This window comes from Sylvia atricapilla, chromosome 8 (genome assembly GCF_009819655.1).
Source record: "Sylvia atricapilla isolate bSylAtr1 chromosome 8, bSylAtr1.pri, whole genome shotgun sequence".
Taxonomy (NCBI): Eukaryota; Metazoa; Chordata; class Aves; order Passeriformes; family Sylviidae; genus Sylvia; species Sylvia atricapilla.
Genome location: NC_089147.1, coordinates 10,097,286 through 10,124,792, shown reverse-complemented (window position 1 = coordinate 10,124,792; position 27,507 = coordinate 10,097,286). Strand labels below are relative to the sequence as shown.

At 40.8% G+C, this 27,507-nt stretch overlaps 1 protein-coding gene across 4 annotated transcripts in view; it reads left to right on the top strand.

The window, feature by feature from the left end:
• Positions 1-3,715: 3,715 nt before the first annotated feature.
• The window catches only part of RBM20 (RNA binding motif protein 20), a 99,372-nt gene continuing 75,580 nt past the window's right edge, over positions 3,716-27,507 (top strand). For 2 of the 4 annotated variants that reach the window (XM_066323599.1, XM_066323597.1), the window contains exon 1: positions 3,717-4,016. In XM_066323599.1, the coding sequence (XP_066179696.1) occupies positions 3,883-4,016 (134 nt within the window). In that variant the 5' untranslated portion in view covers positions 3,717-3,882. Of the gene's footprint in view, positions 4,017-26,993; positions 27,097-27,507 lie in introns of those variants that run through there. The other 2 variants (XM_066323598.1, XM_066323600.1) reach the window with 2 other exon arrangements.

Genomic DNA, 27,507 nt, shown 5'->3' with positions numbered 1-27,507 from the left:
ACAGCAAGCTCCAGAAACAGCGTTCAGTGTAACCTGGGAAAACCTAATACATTGATAACCATAAACTGACTGGACTGAAGTGTTTTTCATTTTTTTTTCCCATGAATTTTCCTTCATTAGTTTTGGAAGTTGAGTAAGAGAGTGGTTTCCTGCCTCTCTCCCCAGTCTGTTAAGGAGTATGATGTTGCCATTCTTCCTAGATGAAGTCTTTTATTCCTGCAACTGGATACTTATGTTACTTCAGTACTATTTCAGAGATGACATCTCATTCTATATGAAATCATGTTTGTATTTTAATGACTATTGCTGCTGCAGAACCATCACAACACTATCTAGATCACACTTTATAAATATGAATTAAAGAACCTGTGCACCGTAGTAACAGTAAAAACCAGAGTTTATTCTCCGTTGTGTCTGGGTGCCACTTTGGGAATCAACCATGTTAGCTGTGCAGTGGTACCTGAACTGGTGCTGCTCACTGCAGCTTAAGTGAGCAGGACATTTACACCAGGACACAACACGTGCAGCTGGGCCAGCCCAGGCCCTGAGGTACTCATGTTACCTAGATTTTCTATCTTCCATTTTTTTCCAATTGCTTCTTTTCCCTGATAATGAAGAGTTGATTATATATTAATTTTCAGAAGATTACAATTAAGGCAATTAATTCACCAAGGATTAAATTTCAGGTCAGAGAATAACAGATTCAGGCACGAACCAATGAAAGGCCTTAGTGAGACTAATAGACAGATTGATATCTTTTATTCTTAGATGTGTTTCCTTGCTACTGTGTAACTCTATGGTTAAATAAGCTCTTAAAGGAATGAAATCATTGCTGGTTTTGTTATTTGATGCTGAACTATTTGGGGACACAGTATCCTGTGTGTGCCTGGCTCCATCACTTTCCTACTTCATGATCCCTTTATTTTTCTCCAGGTTCTGCCTGTGCCTTTCTTGATCTGCTCCTAAAAATGGAATATTCTGGGTGTGAGTTCGTTTACACCAGAGAGATGCTTCTGGTTTATCCTCATGCAAGTTACAACAGCAGTTAGACCAGGACTTCAGTTTTAGCATGCAGACTGCTTCAACTGGAAACACAAAAAAGGCATTGTAAGAGGTGGGGATAGTTTAATTGTATTTGGGAGATGCAGTGAGCATATTAATCTCAGCTGAAATTATTAGCCAGGAGTGCTTTTTGCATGAGCTCTCATTAATACCCATGGCATAGATACTTATAGATACAACATAGATACAAGAAAAAAGATCAACAGTTTTAATATAAGATCATAGGTATTTAATACATATGAAGTCAGCAAAAGGAAAGTCAGTGTTTTTCCAATATTTTTAACAAAATCTCTATTAGCTGACGCAAACAGAGAATATGTCTCTAGCCAAGGGGAAAAAACCTACAGCTCTGATTTCTCAATGTGCATAACTATGTTCCATATTAGGGGAATAGGAACTTTTATATCTGTTAACAGTTGTTCAGTTCTACTGCCAAACCCAGACCCTAAAACTGTGTTTTTTGGACCAGCCACTGTTGTTTCTCTCTTATGGCAGTGTTCCAGAAATACTGTAAGGGTTGGCCAGAAAACTGCTTATATTGATTTCTTGAATAAGAGAGTCCATGAACATCAGTCAGTCTGTGCTTGCTCGCACCCACCCACTTATTTCCCTGTAGGACAAACCTCTGAGTGAGCCTTTGCTAGTGCCTTGTGGTGAGGCAGGGACCAGCTGGCAGTGAGGGGCCAGCGCTTTTGCCACATCAGATCATGCCAAGCCAAACACTGGGATATAACAGAAAAACAGAAAAAACAATCTTGACAAGAGGCAGACATAGGGATGAGAACTGTTAAAATGAATGGAGAAAATCTTTGTGGAGTTTTAGGACCCCATGCTGTGACTGAATGCTGAGATGTACAGTGGGTGTATTAAGTGCAGAAATAGTAGTGCCTAGTAAAACACACTTGATCCATTATTACAAGTGATGTAATATGTCTGTGCGAAGTAACGCGTTCTTGTGACTATCCATCTCCTAATCCAGGGCCGTGCATTAGTGTCATAGCTGTGCTCCTGCTGCCCTCTGAGCCATGAGTCACCATCTCTCACTTCCTCAAATAATTACAGGCAGCAGTGGCTGTTCCTTGCTCTCAAAGGCTTTCACTGCTACTCAGGAAATTCACGCAAAGCCACTTTTCTGTGGATGATCAGTGGACACCTGGGATTTACTTTAAACCTTGGGCAGAGATGGTCCCACGTATTAAACTTTTTTCCCCCATGAGCTGCCTCACTTGTCTGCCAGATTTTACCTTTCCTTTGCTGGAAGATCAGGCATCTTGTAGCTACACAGTGCTGACCACCCCTTGGCCCTCACTGAATCAGAAAACACGTAATTTACATTTTTTTTTTCCTTGTGGGAAAGGATGTGAAGCTCCATATTTTGTACTTCTCAGAATACAGTCTAAGTCAATGTGTCTAAACAAGTACTGAAGACTATTCATTTTTAGAAGGTGCATTTGGTGTTACATTACCATTAAGTAACTGTGCAACTGAAATCCGGCCCAATTCTCCACTGCCCTGCACCTGGTTGGTGCTCTCCATCTGCAAAGTGTAAAGTACGTGATTATTGCAACTAAGTTAAAATTTTCCAGTCACCGGAGGTGGCATTTTGTTCCCATTTAGAAGGCTACATACTTGTAAATGACTGTGCCAGGTGCAGGGGAGGAGAACCTGACTCCTTCAAAATTCATCTTTCCCCTGAATTAGGATTAATTTTTCAAAGGAGCCAGGATGTTTCTGCTTTCCTCGGTGTGTGTGTGTGTGTGCTGGGGGAGGGTGTGTGGCAAACAGAGGTAGTGCAGGAGCAAGTATTGAAATGGCCTTTGGCTTGTCCCTTTCTAATAAACAGCACGGTACAAAAGGAACAAGAGCTGGAAAAAAAAGCATTTTCAGTGTTACTTGTTTAATGCAAGATTGCAACTTCCGCTCCATCGGTCATCTGAAATTTCCTCCCAAAACGTGTGCAGGTAAAACTTTTTTTGTGACATGTCATCAGGCAGCAATTCCACTCCTTAGTCCTGTGTTATCACAGCAGCACGTAAAGCGTCCCTGAGTAGGGCTTGATCGCGCTAAGGTATGTGTTTGGAAGCCGGGAGCCCAGGATCGACACCCATTATTAAAAACCCATAACGGCTGGGCCCAGATGAGGGGAGTCTGGGGTAATTGGCTGGGGTACACTCTCCCGTTTTATATCAGCCGACAGAGCCGATGTCTGAGAGGTGTTACCAGCGAGGGAACAGTTTTCCTTTTGCCCTTTGGTGATTGATGATTGTAAACTACTGCCGGAGTGTGAAGGGGCCGGTGCTGCTCACTGGTTGCTGTATAGCTCGTCCTTTGCCAAGCGCGGCCCCCGGGACCATCCCGAGCAGGGCCAGGTACGCCCCAGCCACCCTGTCCCGAACAGGTGCGCGGGAGCCACCCTGCCCCGGCTAGGACACAGGGCAAAGAGCTGCCGGGCCGCCGCGGGGCGCGGGTCCCTCCCGTCGGGCAGGTGCGGGCGGAGGAGGGAGAGAGCGGGCCCGGCGCCCAGGTGGGGCCGGCCCGGGGGCTCCGCCCGCCCCTCCCTCCGGCCCTGCCAGCGCCTTCGGGGCTCCGCGCAGCGCCGGCCGCCCCCGCCGGTGGCCGCAGCCCTCCGGCAGGGCGGGCTCAGTCGCAGGGGGTTGCCTGTCCCGCCGTCGCCAGCCCGGCGGGGGGGCGGCGGGGGGAGCGCGGTTGTCTCCAGGGCCGGTCCTCTGCCCCCTCCCTTCTCTCTGCTACCCTCCCTCCCGCCGCCGCGGCCGAGGGCTGCGCGGCCACCCGCGCCTCCCGCCGCAGGGGCCGCCCCGTATGGTCCCCGCCGCTGCCATGAGCCAGGCCCCGGCTCCCCGCGGCGCTGACCCGCCGGAGAGCGATGCCCGCAGCGGGGCCCCCAGCCGAGGGATGCCGCCACCGCCGCCCAGCCTGCCCCAGCTCCTCCACAAGTAAGAGCCGCCCCGCGTTCCGCCGCGCCGGGAGGGCGGGCGGGCGGGCAGGCGCGGGTCGTTCTTCCTCCCCGGTGGCGGTGCCCCCCTTCCCTTCCCTCCCCCCGCGCCCAGACTGACAGCCGGGCGGGCGGAGGGTCGGCCCGGCACCGGCCCTGGCCGCGCCGTGCCCCGCGGGGCTGAGCCTCGCTTCGCCGTGCGGGTGGCGGCAGGCCCCGTCCCCGCTGTTAGGGGCACGGACTCCCCTAAAGTCCAGCAGTGGCCTCGCTGCCCCTAGAAGTTTTGTACCCCAAAAGCCGCTCGTGTCGGTTTCCCGAGGGTTCGCCCCGGCACCGCGTCTTCCGCGCCTGGGAGCTGGGCCGGGGAAGTTTCCGTCGCTTGCCCCGCGGCGGTGTGTGCCGCCTGCCCGGCCGCCGTTCCGCTGCTGCGGTCCCCCCAGCAGGCCTGGAGCGAGGGGCTCGTGGGGTGCCAGAAACAATCACATCTCTGCAAAACTGTCACGGGAAAAGTAACCTGTGCGGGCATGGAAGGCTTATTAATGAGTGCAGTGATGCAGGTGGCATTTTGCTGTTTCGTTTTCCACCCAGAAAGGGGAAAAAGCACTTCTGCTACACAGATGCAGTGGTGCCAGTGATACTTATCCGGCTAAATGAGAAGCTTGAAGACAAACCGAATGCTCTGTAGTTAATAGTTGAAGCATGAGTAAGGCCTAAGCGGATGATCTGTGCTGATTCAAAGTGGTTGCGTGCACTGTATCTGATTTTTTTCCCAAGTCATAAAACATTAGAAGAGGTAAGGGCTTTTAATCTGCTAACAAATACCCAGCTATGGAGCTATTAGAATTGCCTTCTATAACTTTAAGATTTGCTGCTTGGGTTGACGAGCAGGACACTGGGTGCTGCGCAGTGGTGAAGGTTGAGAACCACTTTCGATATCATGTCCCAGACCGCCAAGTGGACTGAGCCCGTGTGCGGCCCTCAAGCAAAGCGCGAGTATGACAAAGCACTGAGGAGCTGCCACGGCCTTGCCGCTGGGCTTGAGCTGCTTTCCTGCAACAACCGCTTCAGCAAAGGCGCTGGCTTAGGCATCTCCATTATCACTTTCTTAACAAAACCCAACAATGGAACTAATGGAGGAAATGCTTTCAATTCTCTTCCATTTGCAAAGTACACACATGCATAGAAATACTTACGTGCAATGTATGCTTTGATGTTACTGCAAATTTAAAGTATGAACGCTATTTTAAGTTGGGAATCACATCGGCTTTTATAAATTTGTAAATAACTGGACTATCAAACTTTCTGCAGAATGTGGTTCATGAGTTTGATCCTTGATTTTCTTTTAGTCTGTTTGCTTTAAATCATGGTTTGTAACTTAATTATGAAAACATTCAGGGTTCTTGTTGCCTACATTTTTATTTCTGTTTGGGGATACAGGCTTGGAGATTTGCACCGCAACTGAAACACTAATGGTCTCTTCCTAAGTCCACTGGGCTGTTGCTGTGCTACATGTGAAATATTGTGCAACCACAGAGTAATTTCCACTTTCTCAAAATCAGTCTTAAACTTTAAGCTACAGTCTCTAAAGCTGAGTCTTATTTTTTCACAATTTCTCACCAAGACTTTATGTAGCTGCGTGTTGGAAGTCAGGTAGACTGGTTGAGAATACTTCATGCTGCTATTTCTGATGTGGTGTGTGTTATGTATGAGGGCATCACATTGTTGCTCGTAGTGCTTCCTAGCAAATTATGGGTAGGAAAACTTCAAATGGTTTCCTTTTGACCCTGCCTTTAATGGAAAGATTTGAGAGAGATGCTGTGTTTTGAGGGTTCTTTGTCATGTTAATGCAACGCGTGGTGGCAAACATCGAACATCTCCATCTAAGGTCTTGCAACTTGATCCTGCAGTTCTGTAACCGTGTGGAGTAATTTGGTGTGCGCCTGTTTATCTGACAATTAATAAATGCACTGGTTTGGAAATGCAGGCAAATTGTACTTTGTTTTGCTGAAAATAACTGGTATTTTATAAGCTAAACTGAATATTCAGTGAATGATTAGAAGGGAGATGTTGGGAAATACACAAAATTGCTCTTCCAAATTTATTTCTAACACACTAGAACAGATATTATGACTGTCAAAATACAGTGGAAAGGAAAGCAGTGATTCTTCTACAAAATTAAGTCATGGACTCATTACAGGGAAACAAACACTGATCTTGTTTTCTGAGCATTTTGGTTTTTTTGACTTTTTAACAATTGCCATCGTTTTGTAAACAAATGGGCAGTTGCAGAACGTTAATTCAGAGTCAAGTAGATCAGAATATTCTGTGATGTTTAACAAAACACCTCCGTGTTTCAAGTCTTTCACTAAAATATGCATTTTTCATTGTACCATTTAAACTTTGAAAGCTCGCTGGATTCCTTCTTTCTTCTCCCTCAGCAGTTTTGTTAGGAAGGCTTACAGATCTTAGGTCAAGAGCAACATAATTTTAAAAAATGGCTTTCTATGTGGGCAGCTGATAAAACTTCACTATGAGTGCTGAGCTTTGAACAAGGATTAAAATTTAGTGAAACTGGAGATCTGAAATGTTTTAGCAGTTACATTGGCCAAACTCACGCAAAAAAATGCATGTACTATATTCTTTAAATGCCCCTCTACTTTTACGTTTATAATGTAATTTTATTATAAAAATATTGCTAGACTTCTAGTTTGAAATTCCCTGCTGGTAGTATCCAACTACAATAAGATATAAATTGAAATATGCTCTCTACATGTTGTACTTTTCCCCCCTGAGTGACAACGTCAATTGAGTTGATAGTAAAGGTACCATGATAAGATTTACAGAGTTAAAGCATTCTATCTATGCAGGTTGTTGTGATGTTTGATGGGAAAATACTTTGTATTTTCCAAAACTAAAAGCCTTGTTGCAGTCAAAGCCCTCAAGCTATAGAGCTGAGAATGAGAAATTGCTGGAAAAGGGAAACCTGAATTTACATGTTTCAGAGGATGACTTAGAAAAACATGACCTTCCGTATGAAATAATGCAGAAGACTGAGAAGAAGAACAGTTGTAATGGTGTTGGCCAGTGTTCATAACAGGTTTCTGCAGCAGTTATGAGGAAGGGTTGGAAATGCAGGGTAGGGTCTGAAGTGTCAGCAAGTGAAGCACGTATTGGATATCTCTGAAAAGACCAATGTGTGTTTGGAACTGTTGGCTTGGGGGGTTTTCCCCCTCTTTCGGTAAGTCTGCTCTTCTGAGAAAATTTATATGGCTTGAAAGTTTTGTTTATAATTTGCAGTTGCATTGTGAAATGCAATTATTAGATGACGGGTCAGTATGTGACAAATTTTTGTAGCTGTTGTTAGATTGGCTGGAGTGGCTAAGCAGCATGAGAGTGTGGAGATTCCTATTAATAATTCCAGGTGTGTGATTCATTGCAGTCTGACAGAGCAACTAGCTGGAAATAACTTAGAGAAAGGACTGTGTGGCTGTGGGTTAACTATAGAAATATTGCATGAAGCAGATACTGCTTTCTGTGAGAGTTCTCACTGAAACATTTGCCATGAGTAAACTCTGTGATTATAGGAGACCTCGTTGTATTGAAATCCAGCTCTTTGTATGCTTTTGGTTCTAATGATTTGCCATGGGTCATATCTGTCCAGTGGAAATGGAGCAATTTTTAACTCCCTGTGTTGATATAGGAGTATATGTTTGATTTATAAATTGAATAAAAGGCACCTTAAAACAATGGGGGGAAAAAAACAAAGTTAATTTTTTTTCCTAAGGGGTTGTGCCCTGGAGATTTTGAGCTCCTCTGGAAGGAAGATGAAATTTCCAACATCTGCGCCCAAGTTGTCATCAGTTTGTGCCAGTTCTGGGGGCAGAGAGGAAGAAGCAGGCTGGTGCTGAGTGCTCTGAGTTCTTTATTTCCTACAGCAGCAAGGAGAAAACTTGTTGAAAAAAATTACCTCCAGTTTATATTTTTTTTTTTTTTTAACTCTAGCCCATTATGTTAAGCATGTGGGTTTTTATTTGCTTCATTGTCTGTTTTGTGTAGTGTGGGATTTTCTTTTTCCTTTTCCTTTCTTTTTTTTTTTTTTTTTTTCCCTTCCCAAGTCAAAGTCTCTCAAGAGAGATAAAATATGAAATGTACTCCCATTATATAGATTAGTCATGGCAAATAGTTTGGCATATATGGCAAAGGCTAAGCTGATACTTAACAAGGAGAAACACTGGTTTTACTGTTTCTCTTCTTACTGTTACTGATACAGGCTTTCCATACTTGTTTGCCTTTTAAAGTACATCTCGAAAATCTTAGTTTCTTCTCTGTCTGATAGGGCTCTGAAAACTCATGGAATTTGTGTTGAAACAAATCGAACAGCCCTGACTGGAGATGAAAACAAAACAGAGGGGGCTGTAGTTGTCTTAGCTGAGCAGCTTTACCAAAACAAGGGGCAGGAGCTGCTAAACCGGCATGGTGTGGGACTTGCCAGAGAATGTGTAAACCCACATTGTTAATCTCCTCGTGTTTTCCATTTATTGTCTCTGTATATTGTGAAACATGCAGTGGGGGAAAATGCAGTTTTTCTGGAATTGTCTGGCTTCTTGTTGTGTAATCATTGACACTCTTCTTTTGCCTCACCTGAGATTGGAATCAGGACTTAAAATGCCAAATGTGTGTACCAAATGTGTGCGTGAATGGAGGGGGCAGGAACAAACGAAGGGTGCTTCACTTTAAAGTTTAGTTGGTTTCCAAAAGTAGCATCAGTGATCATTATAATCTTCCAGTCATGTAATTAAAATTCCTTCTTTCTTTTAAATTTCTTTTTTTGATGGAAAACAATGACCTCTCCTTTATATCAGCTGTGACTCAAAGGTTAAAGATGACCTGATCATATAGATGTTCTCTGTTTTAAACAAAAATGACTGAAAGTGTGGAGTTTGGGACTTGATTTTGTCTGGCTGATGTTTATTCTTTAATCTGGTTGATTAAAGAATAAAAGATAAAGGTTCTTTGATCTGGTTGATTTTAATTCTTTAGTCTCTCTAAGCTTACTGGCAGAAAGACAAAATAAAAAGACTGAAGAGACAGCATAGAGGTACAAAAGCAGAAAGGAGTCAGAACAAAAGAATTTAGAAAGAATGTGTTGCATGCAAACATTTCCAAGTAATCTGACTTTTATTATCATTTATCAATCAATTCTTAGTTGCCCAGAAATGTCAAATTTTAGTGGAGAGAGACACAACAGCAGTGATGCTGTTATTTAAGCTTTAGAGAAAACTTAAATAATGTGTAATTTGTAAGAGGCAGTATAGTAAGTGACTGCTGGAGTACAACATGTGGCAATGGAGTCCTCTTTGGTAAAACTCAGTTGCCAGAATGTTGATTTTTATTGGAAATTTAATATACTGTTCCCATCAATGGGAAGACTGGAAAATATGTTCCTTTAGTTTTCATCTTATTTCATCACTTGTCCTTTCAGAGCTGTGTGCACCTGACAGTAAGAGTTGTGTGTGACCTGCAGAGCTACTGCTGTGCTGTGGTGGTAAAATCTTCCTGATCTTATTTGGAGGAGAGGAAAATAGAGATGGGGGAAAATGTCAGTAACCAGTTCTGATCCTTTCTGAGGGCTGTCAAAATGGGAGGAACTAGATCTTCAAAGATACATTTTTACTTCATAGAGACTGTAGAAATTTGTTTAGGAGGGAAAGATTGGTTGTTTGCATGCGGTAATGATTTCAATCACTTGAAAATATTCCTTCAAATACATTCTGCTTTCTCAGAAGACTAAGTGATTTTGATTTTTTTGTTTATTTAAATGAATTAATTTCATATCATGCACAGCTAGGCACTTTATCAAACTGACTTTATTCCCCTGAATATACTCCTCCCTTTTTTTCTCCTCTTCATCCTTTGTAACATTTTATAGTTGATTTAAGGATGTAATCGCTCTGTTAGCCTCTGCCCCTCTCTGTGTCCAGCTGCTTTCCCTTTGTCACGCTAATGACCCATCACAGTGGAGCTGTCACTTGACGCAGAGGGGGAAACCAGAAAACGTCTCCCTTTGGGCTTTAGGAACGTTTAATATCTGTCTTGTTCTGACAGCTCAAGCCTAGCCCGTTTTACAAATGCCTCTTGCCTATTTAGAAGAAATGCCGAATAAAAGCATTGGGTATTCTGTTGCAGGAAGGGAGCAAATGCTTGTTTTCTTAAAGGATCAGTAGGTATGAGTGCAGAAGCAGTTAATTTGTATCAGGCTAACTGCATTTCTGGCTGTGTGTATGCAAACTTGGGAAATGAGAGTTTAACTGATATTTACTGAATATGCAGCTTGTGGAACAATTATCTTGTGCATCTAAGGAACTACAAGGAAGATGCATTTGTTGTTAGTTTTCTCCATGACTGCGTTGGGAGATGAGCTGAACAGGCAATGGGCAGGACCAGGGTGGAATTGTTCTTTGTGGCTGTTGCTTGAATGATGCAGTTTAGATTCGTTGTTTGTCATCTCTGTTGTCTAAAAATGTGCAGCTGGCTCACCAGCCTTTGCAGAGTGCTCCAAAGATGCCACGAGCATTGCCTGACTCTGAGGGTGACAGGAATCTGCAGCTATGCTGGTTGTGAGGAGTAGTACATGATTTTAACTCTGGATTACTTCTGAAGAAAAGACAGGGACAGGATAAGGAAATCTTTAACTGATGTTCTTTTGAGTAATGTCTTCTGCTGACCAGGATGAACAAAGAAAATGGCATTTTGGACAGGTTATGAGCAAGGTCACTGACAGCTTTCTGATTACCTGGTCCCTTCTCCGACTTACCAGCTTTTGAGATATCAAAAGCATCTGGTGTTATGTAGTCTTAACTTTCCTTAATTTGCCCTAAAACTTCTGATTTTCTCTGGATTAGGATGCAGAGTTTTATAATTCAAGCCGTGTGAAACGTCTTGAGTTTGTTAGTGTCAAAAGCTACAGTTTTATGTGTCATGGCTTTGCTTATTTTCTGGATGCACAGAGATGTGTGAGTTGATGGTGTCTGTGAGTTAGGACCACTTCTTTGGAAATGTGCAGGAGTTGCAGCACATTTTTACTTATATTTTAATATTTGTCCTAGGAAACAGGCTTTAAGTACCTCTTCAGCAAGTGGTTTGATGGTTGACATTGCCTTTACTGAGATAACAAACAGTCTGTTTCTGCAGGAACAAATCTTATTTCTGTCTCTGCTGATTAACATGTTCATGTTTGCCCCCTAAGGGAAGATGTGCTAAGTAGTTTTATTAGGTTGATGACACGTACAGTTCCTTACACTGATCAATTTTTACTATTCTGTTTTTGGCCTCATTTTTAAAAAAATATTTTAGTAATGTCTTTCTCACCCTTCTTTCTGTTCTTCTTGGAAGTAGTGTGAGAGCAGAATAACTTCTGGCACAGAGAAGGTTGCCCCAGTCCCTGTGGAGCTGGGCACAGCTATGGGTATTCACGTGGTTTACAGTTTGGATGCTATTCCAGTGATTGTCAGAGGTTTCCTCTGCTCCTCCACGTAAAGTTCTGTCAGAGAATGCACAATTCAGACTAGGGTGGCATTTGGACAAAAGGTGACTGTCAGCTCCTGAAACCATAGAGAAAAATATTAGCAAACTATGATGAGATATTTTTTCAGCCCTAGGCTCCTCTTATCTTTCAAAGTCTTCCATTAACACGTCTTAACATTCACACTCTTGCTATCCATGTACTCTGCACCATCCATTTGTGTCCCTCTCATGGCACATTCTTTTAAGGTCACCTACAGTTTTCCACCATCCTGCCAGCTCACAACCAAGCACTGGCCTCTTTTCTTTATATACTGCTTCATTCAAGGTCACTGTTGTGTTGTGTAGCAACACCTTCTCATGGTGCAGACAGGGCTGACCCTTTTGTTGGCTCTGAGATGAACCAAGAGGTCTGCCTCAGGTTGCTCTGCCATGCATTACACTTAGCCAAGTGTCATTGTTGCATCTAGAGGTGAACATGTTTGTAAGAGCTACAGAAGAATAGTGACTGGGATAGTGATAGAGGTACCTCTGGGGCAGCATGGGCAAACAGGTTCATAGGTAAAGTGTTGTAATAAAATAATCAAAGTTCTGTGGTACTTGAATCCGAGTCAACTGATTTTCTGCACTTGAACATACTTTCTCTTTCCCCGCTTCTGGTGAATAAAAATGTGTTAAAAAGTACTCCAAATTTGTCAAGCAAATTTAAATTAATCACATGTCATGTATCTTTGGTAGATCAGACTTCTGAAAGACATGGGATCATTACTGTTCGACCTAGGTTTTGTAGGTTTTATGCATCAAAGAGTACTAAAAGATTGAATTTCTTTCCAAATATAAAAAAGGAGTTAAATCGAAATTCGCAAGTACTAGAAGTGACTTTGTTATTTTGTGTAGATGGTTGAAGTGTATCTGTGCAGAATAAAGCAATATGTCTTTATATTATAAATATATTACATAATTTATATTTTAACATAAATAATGTTAGGTGGCTGAGTTTGCTTGTCAGTAGTAAATTCAAGAGGACTTGAATTCCTCTTTGGATATAGTGTATATGCTATGATCTTGTAAAGCCTTATTCATACACATGAGGATTATTTATGTGTATAAGGCTTTAAAGGATCAGATCCTATCATCTAAATTTGCAGGGCTTCATGACTCTTTACTCTTTGTTTTTTGGGGTAATTGCTGACAGAAGAGATCTCATGTAGTAGAACCAAAATAAAATAAAAGAAAGTTACCTTATGTTGCAGCATTAAAACTTCTCTTTTAAAAAAGAGTATGGATCTGTGCAGGGAGGAGTACAGATTTATGCTCCTTTGTGGTGCTTAATAGCGTGTTAGAGGTCTGACATGTTTTCAAACCAGTACTCTGGAGTGTTGAAGCCTCACCAGCTGCAGGGATTTGTAGAGTTGGAGGTGGAGAGGGGTCTACAAAGAGCCCATCAGCTCCTCTGCACAGCGCTGCCCTTACAGGGGACCATTTGTGCTGAGCATTTGGGAGAAAGAAGACATGGTCTTATATCTCTGGTCTAAACTGGCTACTTGTTTTGCTTTCTGTGTAAGTTCTCAGGATATTTTTTGTTGGTTTTGCTGCTCTTTTAAAATGGAATAACATTAAAATAGCAGATACAATTTCAGAGAAGCTTTTATAAATTTTATAATGATCATTTTTATTGCCATCCGTGTGGCGAGAACATAAAATATCAGCAAATAAGATTATTTTCTGCATTGCTGGCAAAATTTATGGAGGGAATCTGCTCTTAAACTGCAAGACAGTTTGTAGTCTTTTCTGTACAACATACTGTCTTTTACTGTGTATTTTGGCAGCACTTGTAATCTCCTGCTCTGTAAAAATACAAGACCCTTTTATACAAAGATCCAAACACTCAGAAGGGAGCCTCCACACGGTTGTCTTATTGGTCTATTTAGTATGACAGATTTTCCTCGTACCCTTCTCTGAAGCATTAAAACCTACGGTTTTGCATTGACATTTCTGTAATCTCAAACTGTATTATGTAGATGTTGGTAGCAGTGTTCAAAGCCAAGGACTTGATTGGCAAGTTTTAGCTGTGGGTAAATTTTCACAGCTGATCCATAAATCCCCAACAGACCATTAGGAGCTTCAGAGCAGCTCTGGCAAACTCCCCTACAATAATTGTAGTTTTAAGTTTGTTATATTTAGTTTTCTCACCTCTTAGCTGGATGCCAGGCGGACCTCACTAGAACTAAACCAGCTCTCTATCTACTTTTTTTCTTCAAGCTAGCAGTTTGCACAAATAGCACAGCGTGGGAGGAGGGCTTGCTGGTTGGCTCCTGGTGGACAAAGCAGGAGAGACTGAGCAGGAGTGGACCCAGATCTGGGCTTAGACATTTTAGTAATTTGAGGAAACTTGCAGTACATAATTTTTAGCCCTCCACCTCCTGCCCTTATTTTTAAGAAATAATAAAACCATCAAGGGAACAGGAAAAAAAATGCATCTTCTGGTTTGAACATGCCAGAGTTGTATATAACTGTGTGAGACAGGCAGCTCTTAATTTAAGTTCCCTGAGGTAATTGTACTTTTTTATCTGTAGTGAAGCTGGCAGAGTGACCAGCTTTTAGGAGTCAGCACTACTCTGAGAACAGAACTACATGAATGGCAGCAGTAGGGGCAGCAGGTGGGAGTATTGCTGGATCACCTGGAAGCCTGGCTTGGAGAACACATCCCCCTCATGTGCAGGAAAGCCAGTGCTGTAGGGGCTGCATTGTATCTCCAGTAAGTCCTGGACAGTGCTTCTTATATAGTACTGCCAAATGGCTTAATAAAGCCAGAGAGGTTCCTATCATTCCCCTGCATTTAGATCCTGCTGGGCAGGCTCTGAAGCAAACTCAAGACTTGACTGCTTGTTTGAGCAAGCAGTGAATGTTTTGTATGTTTCCTTCTGAAACTGGAACTGCTTTGCCAAAGATGTGCTTGCCCCTTGATGGAGTCTGGCATATCACCTTGCTGAAGGGGCAAGAAGGCCGTGTAGAAGGAAAGTGTGTCTTCATGGTAAACTCTTTCTAAGGGTATTTTTCCTTTTTCAAAAGACAGAAAAATAAATTGAATGTCTCTGTCTTCTGCCACGGAAAACCAGCCTCTCATACCTTGAACCCCATGAACGATTTGTTTACGCAGGAGCGTGAAAAAGAAGCATTATCTGAATGAATTGGGAAGGGAAATGAAGAATAATTGGTATTTGAATTTTCAATATTTTTTTTTTAATTTAGAGCAAGAAAAGCAGAAATTTTGTTTATATTAAAAGCTCTTTCAAACAAAAATGCCTTCATGTTACAATTTTAATTTAGGAAGATCAGAAGCTTTGTTGATTAGGGTCTTGTTAGGATAACAATGGAGTAAGTAACTATAAATAGTGATGCAGCAAGTGATGATCTCCTCTTGCAAACTTTGTGTTGAACTTAAGCGGGAGAAAGTAAAAATATCAGCTGACAACCTTCTTGCAAGGGAGCATCTCTAAAATGGAGGGGTCTTCAGTAAAATGAAAGGACTTAGTCATCTCTTCAGTCTTTAGTTTCAAGTGCTTCAACTTCATTTGATGCAAGAAGTCAAGTGGAAGTTGTCATTCCAGTGGTGGGGATAGAGTGCTCTTGATGCCTGGGCCTGTTTTGATATCTGACGCTTAAACTAGAAATGTTAGGAGTGATAAGAGTAAATGAGCTCATTTCATGTGTACAAATGAAATGCAGAGCACGCTTCTGCTGGGAGAAAAGACAGTGACCTTCATCTGAATAGGGTAATGGAAAAAGGTTTTCAGAACTGTATGGAACTTCTAACATAATTGGCGATCGGGTTAGGTAGGAGTGTGGGGAAAAAACACACTATGGTAACTATAAATGCAAAACTGTGTTAAGATTTAAAAAAAAAGGTGTCAGTTATATGGATGTAAAGAAATTACATGTATTTTCCTGGGCTCACCTGCTTAACTGTTGTGCTCTGCTTTATTTCTTCAAGAGCTGAATGGATGGGAAGCAGCAGGTCACTGAAAGGAATGGCATGGTCCTTCTGTGCTTTTGGATACACAGTTCACTAAGGAAGTGCACTAAAGATCACAATTGCAGTATCCTCACCTAGGAAGTGCTGACCAGCAGGGTGTTAATGCAAACTTCGACTGACTTACATTTTACTTCCCTGGCAAAGAAAGTTTGCAAATGCTTACTCACAGAAGGAGCTGGAGCAAATAAATGACCAGTATTAATCCATGTGGAATTTTACAGGTGGAGCCTTAGATGAACCTATAAATAAATGGCAAACATAAGAGGGGGGATGTTTCTGAAATCTTAAGGCTGATTGTTGCTCTAAAATCCAGGAAAGGGAATGTAACTGTGGAAGAGGATGGGAGACTTCAGCAGGCTTGTTTTTACTGCTTGTTTTACTGCTTGTTTTTACTTGTTTTACTCATACTCCCTGCCTAGGTTTTAACCTTTGTCATCTATCAAGAAAATTAATCTTAATTAAAATTGTGGTTTTGTGACACCTGAGGATTTGGGTGAGAATCTGACCTTCAGTTGCATACCTGACACTTTGGAAAGAGTATGTCAGGAAAATAACCTACAAGCTGGTTAGTCTTCGTTTCCACCATTCCCTGAAAGACAGAAAAGTTTTCAGTGTGATGCTCTTGAATAAGAAGAATTTCAGTCCTGCCCTGCTGTCAAAATTTGCCAGCCTGAAACAGTGTTGGGTGGGCAGGAACCTGCTGTGGAGGAGTTTTATCTGGGATAAGGTTAATCAGAGAGATGTCAGGAAGGTGAAGCATGTGAGGGTGCCGTACCCAGAGAGAGAATCTTTCTTTATGTGGGAAAAGTCTGTGTACTTCTCCCAGCTTCTTTGGCAGACCCTAGGCATTATGCCAGCATTAAGCCAAACATCATTTCTTCCCTCCTGCACTCACCCACCTTTCTGGTTGGTGTTGACATTTTTTTCTCAGCTCTTAATTAAAATGAGAATGAAGTTAAGGTGCGAACTCAATCATTTGCTTTTCCCTCCTCATGATAGAAAACGACAGCTTTAGTAATTGCACAGGTGACTGATGGGAAAACGAAGTGTCTATTCCTGTGTGGATGTTATTTACCTGTGAAGTGGCCAGAGCAGTCAGGACATTCTCTAACCTCTGTGTATGTCTTTGAACGTGAAGTGGTTTGAAGAAGCAAACCAGAACTTTTTCCTGTTTGAAAGGGTGCCTAGGCTTATGTAGGGCCACAACAGGATATTAATAGAACATACTGCATTTCCTTCACATAAAAATACGAAGGGCACTTTGCTGAGAAAAAATCCTGCTGTCCCTTTCTGTCTTTGGGACCAGCTCATCACCCAGCTAAAATTAAAACATGAAGTCAGGCAGTTCTTGCTCTCTATTTTTAAACTGCTTCAGCATATGAATGTGAGTGTGAAATCTTTCTTTAGGCCTCTCTTAACTTAATTACCTACTTATTCAAAATATTCTCTTCTCAAATTGCTGAGCTATAATTATATTAATCTTTTCTGTAGACACACTTTAGCTACTTGATGTTTGTTTAATTAGTTTTATGCTTAATTTGTAGTTCTGTTATTATTTACAGTGATGGAAACCTCATGGTAAGTGTTTAAAATCTTTTTTGATATGTTAAAAATTATAAGTAGATAAAGTTTTTGTATATCTGTTCCATGTGTTCATCTGGAAAATATGAGGAAGTGCACTTAAAAAAAAAAGGTATTCAAATTAAATTACATTGAATGTCTTTTTATTCTTTCATTTCTTCACATCTTCTGCTTTGTTTGAGGTTATTCCTATTTTATTTTGCTTTTTATCTTTTCTTTTGTTTGTGGGAAAGCGGCGATGTGATCCCAGAATAGGAGGTGCAGTGGAACTGCTTATATACCATAGACTTGTATCGTTTTTCTTCTGATTTAGATATACTGAATTCTTCTTCCTGCATTTCAGTGAGTTTGAAAAAAATCCATGCAACTTCCTTTCAAACTGGGCTGCCTTTGCTTGCCTGGAGCATTGCTGTTTTCCAGTGGCAGTCTCAGCCTGCAGAGGGTGTGCTTCCTCCTGCAAACCCTCCTCTCCCAGCTCAGCGCCCATAACGCCCCGTCCATTCGGAACCCAGCGCTGCACCCAGAGGTACCAAGGGAAGAGGGTGTCTGTTCCCTGTGGCATTTGTCCCTTGACTTCTTTGACTTTCAGCTGTTTGAAGCACAGGCTGTGCGACTTATTCTCAAGTGACCCGTCACTTGAAATGACACTCCTGAGAGAACACAGCGCTTCTTTGCGTACTCGTGTGACTGGCTCTTGATCCTAACCATAGTGCAAAATGGATAAACCTTCCCAGTGTTTTCCTGTTTCCTTTGCTTTTGTCAGTGGGGAGTAGCTGTGACATTTGGGAGGAGTTTTCTCTGCGGTTTCCCATGTCTGGCTAAGCAGTGATCAGACTCGACTGAGCGGGGTCCTTTGTGCTCTGTCAGGTAGATGACGCTGGGTGAGGTGATCTGTTTTGAAAGGCAGTACCTTCAACACCCACATACTCCTGCAGCGTGCATATGGGAGTATTGCACTGCTACCCTTGACAGCTAAATGAGTAAATGGCCTGCTACAAACTGTCTTTAGGGTGGCTGGTACCTAGGCATGGCACTAAGTGTGATTACATCTGCCCAAGCAAATCCCTCTTGCTCTCCTGACTGCTGGACTTTCACACATCTTCCGCTTACCAGAAATACCAGAGATTTCATAGATTTGGATATTGGATGACGAGGCGTTTGTATCACTGGTGAGAAACATGTTGCTATTCACAGTGGTTAGAGTCAGTACAGTTAGATAGCCAGACAGTGATGTTAAGTAATACAAACCTGGAGTCACAGTCTTTTGGACACATCTTCCCATGCCAATCTTGGTGCTTGGAACAGTTTGCCCATTAATTTGTTCCAAGCTTCCACCCCCTCCCTGTCCTCTCCAGAAAACCCTTGGCAAGCCATCTCTTCTATAAATCCTCCTGCCTTGACTGGCTGCTGTCTCTCTGTTCATGCTCTCCTGTACTGCTGCCCATTTTTTACTTCAGAGTGAAAATTGAAATTTACTTCAGATTTGAAAATCAGCGATATGCAATGAGCATATTACACCCTGTAAGGAAACACACATACCACTTATTTCTTTGAAAAATGTAAAATTTAATTTTCAGACTGAAATACAGATGTGATGTTCACCTAGACAATTTTTTAAAAACAATGCAATTACATTAATAGATTGGCTTTTCTCCAACTGACACTGTAGTCCAATGTTAGAATTGCCAAACTAACAGTACCTGCAGAACTTCTGCTTCTGTCATCTTTGTCTGCATCTTCTGCTGCTGTTTAGCTTTCTAAACAGATTAGTTTTGTATATTTATTTTTGTAAATGCATTAGTGAAACACATGCTTGACAAAAGCATCTTGGCAAAATCAGTGGGTTTTAATGGTGTTCACATATTTCTGTGCTTGAAATGAAGCCTGAAAAATTTGTCCTCTGGAATATTACATTGTGTTTTGGCCACTGGAAATGAAGCACCTGACAGCATTAAGCTATCAGAGGATTTCCAGTCATGGGCAAGCAGCCATTATGTATATGTTGATCCACAGTAGGAGATCTGGACAGCTTTTGATTTACTAGTGCTCATCTGTTCAATATGAGCTGGCGATCAGGACAGCAATTACCTTCAACGTTGGTTGAAGAGTACTGAAAGGGAAAGGAGAATTTTATGCATGCAAGTCTAGAAGAATTGCCGATTTTTCTTCTGGATAATCTTAAAAGTGCACTTCTCAAGGTGGCAAAAAGAATTATTTTGTAATGTCTGTGCCTGTTAAAAAATATCTTACCAGCTTTATCTCATTTTAAAGCAGACACTTTGAATTCTCTAATGTCCTTTTTAATAGATGGGGTTAAATAACTGGAGAATTAGAAACTGTATCTGTTTTTTAGCAGCTCGAACATTTATCCATTTGTTTGAATGCTGCAGAGTTCACATGAACAGATTTATTAGCTGAGCTAAACATGTGGTTTTAAAAAGACTATAAAAATTCTTACATTTTCTTCATATTTGAGCTTTAAATAGTAGTAATAGTAGACTTTAGTTGAAGAATTTGAAGCATCCTCCTTTTTATTCCAAAAATGGCGCACGAAATGTATTTGTTTAAGTGGGTAGTAAAACTGAAGAACCAGGTCATAAAGCACTTTTCACTGAAATGAATGAAAATGGCAGAATTCCTGTCATGTGATCTGGTAATGAAAGCAGACAAAATAACTTTCTTGTGTAGCATATTGTGCAGGTGGAATAGAAAACGTCTGTCTCAGTGTTAGTAATAGAGATGTGTGTAATACATCAACATTTTTATGTGTGCATGTGTTTTTTGGGGGGTCTGTTTGTGTGTCGTCTGTCTAGCGACATTTGTGCACTTATATACAGTTTTATTTATGTAAGGAGCTCCTGTTTTAGAGATGATGCACAATTTTAGCTATTAATATTACTAACCTTTCCCAATGTATAAACACTCCATTCTCGTCTCCCACGCAATTGCCGTGTCATCCAAAAAGGCCTGTACTCCTTTTACCAGGAAATTGTGTAAAATCAGTGTTGGAACAATGATATATATGATAAAATACATTGTCCAAAAGATCTCTTGGTTTCTTGCCACATTTCTGGGGCTGCCTGATCAAAGCATTGGTATGGTGGAAACTGACTTTATGTTTTCAGAATATAATTTTAGAAACAAATTCTTACTAGAAGACATGAAAAGAAGGACACTCACCTGTCAGGTTAAGAAGTGAGGAAAAGAAGCAGCTTTATTTTGAAATTCTGACTTATATAGTCTTTGGAATTTGATCAGGGATTGAGGGACGAGGTTAACACCTCTCTGACTGCACTGGTCAAACCAGAAGTTTATCAATTTGTCCTTCCTCCTGGAAGGAATGTATTATTTACCAAACATCAGTCTTTGTTTATTTTACAAGTGTGAGAAAGCTGTAGTAAAAATGTAAAAACATCAAGAAGGCTGAAAAATCAAAGCAACAACAAATGGTTTGCCTTTTTCTCCAGTTGAGATTTCAGATTTTTGCATGACCTGTGACATGACCTAACTTTTACAATAACTTCTAGAAAGGAGTTCTAGAAATTCCTTCTATGGGTTTTACCACTTTTGTAATAAATTTGTCATAAGGTTAGCCTGACCTCAGTTTTTGGAGAACTGGAGATCATGGAAGAGTTGAGATTGTTGTATCAATGTGGCTTTGTATGGAGAGTGTGTGTGTCTATATAAATGTATATACACACTCAGACATAGATATATTTTCTTGAACTGTGGATAATCACCCTGTTGCATATCTCCTTAGGGATACTGAAGTCTTGGAAGTAAAATGGGAATGGCTGCCTGGGAAAGCAAATCCAGAGGTTTCATTTACTGAGCTCTCTGCAGGTTGCCCTATTAAGGGCTTGGCTTTGTCTTACTGGAAAAAATATCTTAAGGAGCATGGTGGGATTTGTCAGCCCAGGGCTATTTGTAAAGGGGATTCACTGTGAAACTCAACTGCTGCGTGTTGTTGACCCTTGTTGGCTTTCAGCCGTGGAACATGTTTCACAGAAGTGGATCTAAGGGCTGTAGTGCAGACTTTGCTTCACATGTCAGACGTGGTGCTAGTCCTTGCTGGCAAGGAGCAAGACTGGCTTCTCTTGTAGTGAGAGTGAGCCCTGCTGCACTTGCATCCTGGGCCAGAAATAAGCTGGGATGCTGGACATTCATTGTGGGAAAAGTGGGTGACCCTAAAGGCAACTGTGACTATAGGAAACACAATGTTTGTCTGCCGAGTTGCTCTGCAGTGCATTCTTAGGGCAGCATTTCTCTTCAGCAGCTGACCATGAGCAGATTTTTCTGCCCCTCAGCACAGGAGCAGTGGATAGACAGGAATAACCTATAGTCCCTGTGACTGCAGTGACTGCCCACTGCCAGCCTGTCCCACCCACCCCCTGAGCTGTGACCCAGCTTTCTGTGTTGTTGTCTAATGCCATCAACTCTTTTCAGTCTCTCTGTACGCCTAATAGAGGGTACTAACCAGGCACTGGGGAATGTTCAAATCACCTTACTGGTCCTGGAAAGCTTTATCCCGGTATGGTTTCTCTGAGCTAACTAATCCACTGCAAGAATGGATTTAGCAAGAAAACTTACTAGTGGAAATTTGCATTGGTACATGATTGGTTAAGGATATAAGCTGAAAATCGAGTTTGTACGTAGGTATGGTTTTTATTAAGAACAGTATCCTGTTTAGGATTTCAGTAACATATTTTACAAATCACTCTTCAGATGCTCTTTCTGGAGCTCAAAAACAGTCACATTATAAATGAAGAACGGATTCAGGAGGCTTCACAGTATTAGTGATTATATTGTAATGCTTTCCAGATGGTAGAACATGATGTAATCCATACTGCCCAGTTTGTTTCACTGCACTGGATACTGTTATACTCAGTAAGTAACCAAGAGACTCTAAGAAGCTCATCAGGCTGTTATGAACAATAGCTGGTTAATCCATATGTTCTTTATTACGTTATGAAAACTGCAGATTAACAAATCACTTGGTGAATGCAGGAAGATTGATTGCTACTCAAAGCTCTTCGAGAACTGGATATGCAACTCGGATTAGTTTAGCTCAAGCTACACATTGGTGAATGAATTCCATTTTCCTCAGGGCTATGAAGTAGTTTACATCTGTTCAATTGCAAATTCCTGTAGCTGCACTGGGTAGTTTTGTTTCCCCTTTGGAGAAATGGCAGGAATGTTGATTTGTTGCTGTTTACATTGATCTGAAATAAAATCACAGCATTAGCATCACTGGTTGTGTGGGCATGGTGGCTAAGGTCAAATTAATTGCAGCTTGCAGTTGCTCATAATTCTGCCAGTGTTTGTGCAGTAATGTTGTTTACTAACCGGTGCTTTTATTAGGCTGACAGACCATCATTTGAATGGCAAACCCATCAAATTTAAGTAGGCACTTAACTCAGGATTTTCTCAGCATTAATTGAAGGCGCCAGGGGTACTGTGCTGGGACAGGTGCAGTAATGCTGTGAAGAGGGAGGATTTGAGGAGTACATGGGGAAGGAAAACTCCCTGTGCATCCTGACATTCGGCTATGTAGGGTTTCTCACTTGAACTCACATACAAGAAGTGTTCAAGGGAGATTAGGGCTGGGGTCGGAGGTTTCAGTCTGCTGGCAGTTACCCTGTAGAGTGGGTTTTGTAGGCACTTCTTTAGGCTATCCTACCCTTTGGTTAAATCCAGAAGAATGGGATGGAGAGAAGAATAACAAAAGAGACATAAAATACGTGTTTTTTACTAGCTTCTGGAAATGAGAAAATTTCCTGCGATGGGTTTAGCATCTTGTGGTTGTCTAATCATCTGTGGACCATCTGCCCATAGGTTGCCATTGGCAGGTTCAGATCACTGTTAGTTGATCTGATCTGGCACTGCACTTTCTACCCTGTTTGTAGGATTTCAGGCAAGGAGGGTTGGAACAGAAGCTGAGAAACACTGAAAGGAAGAGCAGTTTCCAACGCAGTTGCTTTTTTAATGGTTGTGTGATGCTGTTTTATCCAGTGACTCCCTCATCTGGTTTTTATTATGCATAGCATTGATTAACTGGTTACTGTTTTTATTTTTCCATTATCATGTCTCTGGGGAATTCCACAGTTCAGTGTCAGATCAACCCTTTGTAGGGAAGGATGGAAAGAGGAGAGGTTTCCATGATGCACATGCCTCATTTTACAGTTTCCTGATGATCTTCAGTTTGGCTGCTTATAAGGAGCATTTCTTTTTTGTAGTCACTCAGTCAGGCTTGTTTATTGACTTAGGTTGTCTTTGCTCACTGCAGTGTTGCTGGTGATTGAAGTGCTTTGCCATTCTGATTGCTAAGGCTTGTCCTCTGAAGCAAAATTAATGACAGTGGCTTTTGGAAATTGTAGGGTACCAGTGACCTAATTACATTTTTCATTAAATATTCCTCCAAGCCCAGGGGAAGAGTTGTGATAATTAGTTTCATGTAACCTCTTTGCTTCTTTTTGCAAAGAGTTTGTGGAGAATGGGCTCACCTGTGATTTAAGGGCTGAGAGAGGCAACAGAGGTGGGGAAAAGTTCCTGAAAGGATGCTGTTTTCACGCCCTTCTTCCACAGACCTTCTCTCTTTCCTCCTCTGCTCTTCAACAGCTTTTTCATCAGGTTTTCTCCCACACAAAATCGTTTTAGTCTTCCTGATGTACTGCCATGTCCAGATTGGCAATATTCCTCGTTTCCTCTCCTTTGCCAAGCCTTCTTTGATTTTGGGATTTTTTTTTTTTCGGTAATAATTAGTTGCTTCTTCCTCAACAGTTGAACCTTGTGTAGAAAGTACAAAGTAGAAATACCCATTGCTTCTTCCTGTTTCTAAGAAATCCTGTCGAGAATCACAGCAGATTGGACACCTGGAAGGGTTTTTGCTCAGAAATCCTGCCCACTGACTTGGTTTAAGATGGTAGGAATAGAAATTCAATATTTGTTTGACTGAGAGATACCAGAGATTTTCAGACTTAATAGAAAGAGAAAACTTTATGTTCTGGAAATGTATAATTTATCTAAAGCCTGAAAATGCTCTATTAACAGTGGCTTCCTAGCATTACAGGGTCTCTCCAAAAAAAACCCCCAAAACTTTCTTGATCAAGGAGAGATGACTGTAAAAGACATTGCCTTCCTGGGGAGGAATAGGGAACCTTCTGCCATTCTAGGAACCCTTTCCTGTATTTTAAAGAGGCTCTAAACTGAGTGGGGATCCTGCCTGGGAGGATTGTTGGCATGCAGAGCGCTGCTGTAAGCATAGATTTTGTGTTGGCTCAGCGCACAGACTGCAGGGCTCGCAGCCGTGAGCGCAAAAGGTCAGGATCGCATTTAGCCCCTAACTATCAACTCTGTGATACAATATTAGTCATAGAAACTTGAGAAATTTGTCACATACCCTGAGTTTGATTTGGATATCTCGGGACAGTTTTTAAAAATCCATCACAGTTTAAAGTGGTACTGCTGGTAGGAAAATCAGTTGATCAAAAGACAGTGTTTTTAAAAGATTTTACTTCTCTTTGGCTTTTTGTGAATTTACCATCATCTAATTTTAAAAGAAAAAAGTTATTTATTAGTGTAAAAGCTATCTGTCTAGAAGTAAATTCTTTAGGCATAATATGGTTAAAATACTTCCATGCATCTGTTCATTTGCAGCAGTTGTACAGGATCATTTTAGCAAATAGGTTAAAAAATTATTCAGATACAAGTGAGATATTTTTGATGATGCAAATGTTCCTTTAACTACATTTTTCTTTCCATCTCAGCTGTCAATTTCTAATCAATTTTTAATTAATCCCAATTAGGCAAATTTGTTAATCAGTAGTGCAGTACTGTATTTTGTCATTGTTTCTTAGGAGCTGTGTTTATCTAAAGCAGCCATGTCAAACTGTAACTTTTGTAGGAAAGCTACAGAGCAAACCATAAACCATTTCTCCTGCATAAATCACTTTAGTCATTAAACATCAGGTTGTGCATATTAACCTTACCCTTTTTCTGTTTAAGGGGGGAGGCTTTTATGAAGCAGCCACAGGACATAGTCTTTTGTTCTACTTACAGAATGTTGTTATTTTTTTTTTTTTGCAGATATCATAGAACAGGATATCAAACTTTGCTGTTTATTTATTTCCCACTGATAATAGATAAGATCAAACCAATAAGCATCCGGAAGTCTTGTCCTATGCAGAGACTCTTTTGAGTAGGTTAGTGGGAAGTGATGTGGAAGTGCTGTGTGAATGAGACAAGCAAAATGGAAAAGCAGTTAAGTTTATCCATTGGTCAACAGTAACATACCGTGGCACATCAGACAATTTTACTGTAATTAAATATTTTCTATTTCAATAGATTTAGCAAAATAATGTCTCACATTTGTTCATATTGTAGCTCATTCTTGCTTACTCTATCAGTGTATTTCTTCCCTCCAAGACAGCTGCAGAAATGTCCCATTTTTTGTGCTTATTCACTAGATATGTTGAGCACAGAATGTGAAATTAGCTCAAGGAGCGGATAGTTTATGAATAAATTTTAAATTGTTTCCCATTCCTGGAAATCTATGTAGTGCAGAAGGAAAACACATGTTTTTATTTGTATCCCATAAAGAAGATTGTGTGTCACTGAAAAAACCAAAAGCAGGAGTTAATTTTTCTGGCAGAAGAGATTTCTGTGGGGTTAGAATCTCAGATTGGAGATAGGCAGGTCGAATTCTATATCACTTCTAAACTAAATATATATAATATTTAGCATAGAATTTAGTTGAAATTATATAATGAAAGCTATTTAGGCATGTCTGAATCTCTTTAGTGGTATTTTGAATTATTTTTCAGAGCATGTACAGAAAAAACCTTGCATTTTTTTTTTTTTTTACATTAAACGACTTTTTTTAGCTTAGGCTTGGATATAACATTAATTTAATTTAGTTCAAAATTGTGAACACAAATCCTTAAATAAGAGGAAGTCCTATTCAAGAACAAATGTAATTGAATAATATTAATTTTGTTGGTTTAGTAGGTGTTTTTGTTCTGTTCTATACACTGATACTTTGTCAAATGTGATTAGTGAAATGCTACTTAATAATACCTGTGCTTTCAGTTACTGTTTACACATGATTTCACCCCTCAATTTAATGAAATTTTTGTTTTCCCTGCAAATGTTCAATGCCTTAGAATTCCATTATACATGAAGATTTTGAAAGAAAAATATTTATTATTTTCTAAAGCTTTCTGATCTTGAATTTAAAACACATTATGAAGTTTATGTTTGTGTATAGGCTTGGAAAACAACCTGTCAGTACTCAGCTTATAAAACAAATTATTTTAGAATATATGATTTTAAAATAAAAGCAAAGAGTTTTCTTAAAAAAAGAAGAAAAAGTTGCTTATGCAAGAGAGCCTTCCACTGGAAAATGTTTTTGTTCTGTTGATTTGCAAGGAAATCTGCATGTCTCAGCTAAAAAGCATCCCACTACCTTGTTATTACTCAAACTGCACATCTCAGAATCTGGTTTATTTAATTTTATTATTAAATTATAAAATTCTGTAGTGTGGATCCAAAATCTGGCTATTCAAAATAGATAAAATTAATTGATCTGCAATTAGGACCATCAAGTGGAACCTGGCAGATAATCTCGTTCAATGCATTTACTAGGTCCTTAATCTACAAACTCTAGTTTACATTAACTGACAGATTATCCTGACCTTAAGTTCTGTTTCATGCACCCTGTTCGCTTTCAAAAGATAAATTTTCCACAGACCAGTGCTTATCTGCCTGGCTTCCTGGCTCACTGGGATTTAAGCTATACTGGCTTGGACAACACAGCAGTTGAACCATGTGAACTCACATGAGTGCTCAGCAAGAGCATGGGGAGTTACTGAGTTTTTGTCAGAGGAAAGCAGACAAAATTTTATAAGAGGAGAAAGGCAAAAACAAAGATAATGAATCAGAAAAGGTAGCGTATTCAATTGACTTGATCATATTGGTTTGTTAAAATTGCTTAGAATAACATTTGGTAGTTAATGCTATTTTTTCCTTGATAGATAAGAAGAAGGAGAACACAGCGTATCTCACTGCTGTGTGTGGCTACCCGATCTTTTGTTAAGTATTTGTGTCTTCAGTGTGTGATGTTGTGTTGAGTAAAAAAGGCAGAGGGAGGTCTGTGTGTTTTGGTTTTAATTTTCAGTGGAATGGGTTAGCGGTGGTTTTGTGAGGACACCTATTGAAAGCATAATGTACAAGAGAAAGGACTTCGGGGTAGGATTTATTTTTCTTAATTGTTTCTATTGTTCTTGAAAAACACGTTTTTTCTCAAATGTCATTGAGAATTGCTCCCAAATGATTCCACAGCAGATATGGGTGCTAT